At 56.9% G+C, this 332-nt stretch overlaps 1 protein-coding gene across 1 annotated transcript in view; it reads right to left on the minus strand.

Annotated features, from left to right (window-relative positions):
* Positions 1-108: 108 nt before the first annotated feature.
* Positions 109-332, minus strand: part of PTPRU (protein tyrosine phosphatase, receptor type, U) — a gene marked incomplete at both ends in the record, with an annotated part of 29,673 nt that continues 29,449 nt past the window's right edge. Inside the window, one exon of the mRNA XM_009073273.1 lies at positions 109-145. Within this exon, the coding sequence (XP_009071521.1) occupies positions 109-145 (37 nt within the window). The remainder of the gene's footprint in view (positions 146-332) is intronic.

A 332-nucleotide genomic window follows, 5' to 3' on the forward strand; every position in this document is an offset into this window, starting at 1 on the left:
CCTGCTCCTGCAAGGTTAAATGCCACCAGGAAAGAAACCTGGCTGCTGCAACAGAAGCTGTGGAACCACTGGTTGAGAGGGCAGGGGAAGCAGTGACAGGTGACTCACCTTGCGTGGCTATGAAGTGGTTGGACCTGTGGTAGCCCTGCAAGGGAAGCAGAGACATCAGTCCTAAGCTGGGGGAACACTGGGACACTTGAGAGCTGAGGCACAGCCCCATAAGATATTTCTCAGTCACCCAACTGGTAGCAATGACCCACAGCCACCAGGGTAGGCCCTGCTCACCAACACGGTGCTACCCACCACTGCAGGAGGAGGAGGAGGTTCAGCCG

The sequence above is a fragment of the Acanthisitta chloris genome, unplaced genomic scaffold (assembly GCF_000695815.1).
Source record: "Acanthisitta chloris isolate BGI_N310 unplaced genomic scaffold, ASM69581v1 scaffold19850, whole genome shotgun sequence".
Taxonomy (NCBI): Eukaryota; Metazoa; Chordata; class Aves; order Passeriformes; family Acanthisittidae; genus Acanthisitta; species Acanthisitta chloris.